Source organism: Penaeus monodon, chromosome 22 (genome assembly GCF_015228065.2).
Source record: "Penaeus monodon isolate SGIC_2016 chromosome 22, NSTDA_Pmon_1, whole genome shotgun sequence".
NCBI classification, from domain to species: domain Eukaryota; kingdom Metazoa; phylum Arthropoda; class Malacostraca; order Decapoda; family Penaeidae; genus Penaeus; species Penaeus monodon.
In genome coordinates this window covers 554,101-554,713 of record NC_051407.1, presented here as the reverse complement: position 1 = coordinate 554,713, position 613 = coordinate 554,101, and the positions used below count along the sequence as shown (strand labels likewise).

Sequence of the window (613 nt, the reverse complement as noted above, 5' to 3'; positions counted from 1 at the left end):
CCATTTTTCTCTATCCATTGTCATTACACTGTTCGACTATTCATACTATAGAAATATACAAACACATTTGTTTATCTTCATTGAGTCAGACAAGGGGAATGCAGGTCAATGTAATAGTTGATTTTTTTGGATTTATCTTTCTTAGCAGTGATGGTGGATTGTAATTTTTATTCTTCTTCATTCTACTGATAAGGAATACATTGTGATTTTTACTCAGTATCCTTTTTTTTTGGCATTTCAGATTTTATCGCACACCAATACATTTTTTGCTTAACACGTTTTTTGTTTTTTCTCTCTTCCTCCGCCCTACCCCTGCCCTGGTTTTTTCCTTGGCCATGGCAGGCAAGTCAGTAGGGGAGGACTGCTGGGTGACGGCCAAGTATGACTACACGGCCCAGGGCAGCCATGAGCTGGACCTCCGCAAGAATGAGCGCTTGCTCCTCCTTGACGACTCAAAGCACTGGTGGCGGGTCATGAACAACCGCAACCAGGCCGGCTACGTCCCCTCCAACTACGTCAAGAAAGAGAAGCCATCCATATTCGATAGGTGAGTGTGTGGTTTTCTGCTGCCGTCTTTTTCTGCACATTTTTATCGTTGCTGCTCTTGGGGTCG

The 613-nt window shown here is 43.7% G+C and overlaps 1 protein-coding gene across 1 annotated transcript in view; it reads left to right on the top strand.

The window, feature by feature from the left end:
- Nucleotides 1-547, top strand: part of LOC119587465 (cytoplasmic protein NCK2-like) — a gene marked incomplete at its 3' end in the record, with an annotated part of 3,597 nt that extends 3,050 nt beyond the window's left edge. Inside the window, 1 exon segment of the mRNA XM_037936191.1 lies at nucleotides 343-547. Coding sequence (XP_037792119.1) covers nucleotides 343-547 — 205 coding nt within the window.
- Between the last annotated feature and the right edge of the window lie 66 nt (nucleotides 548-613).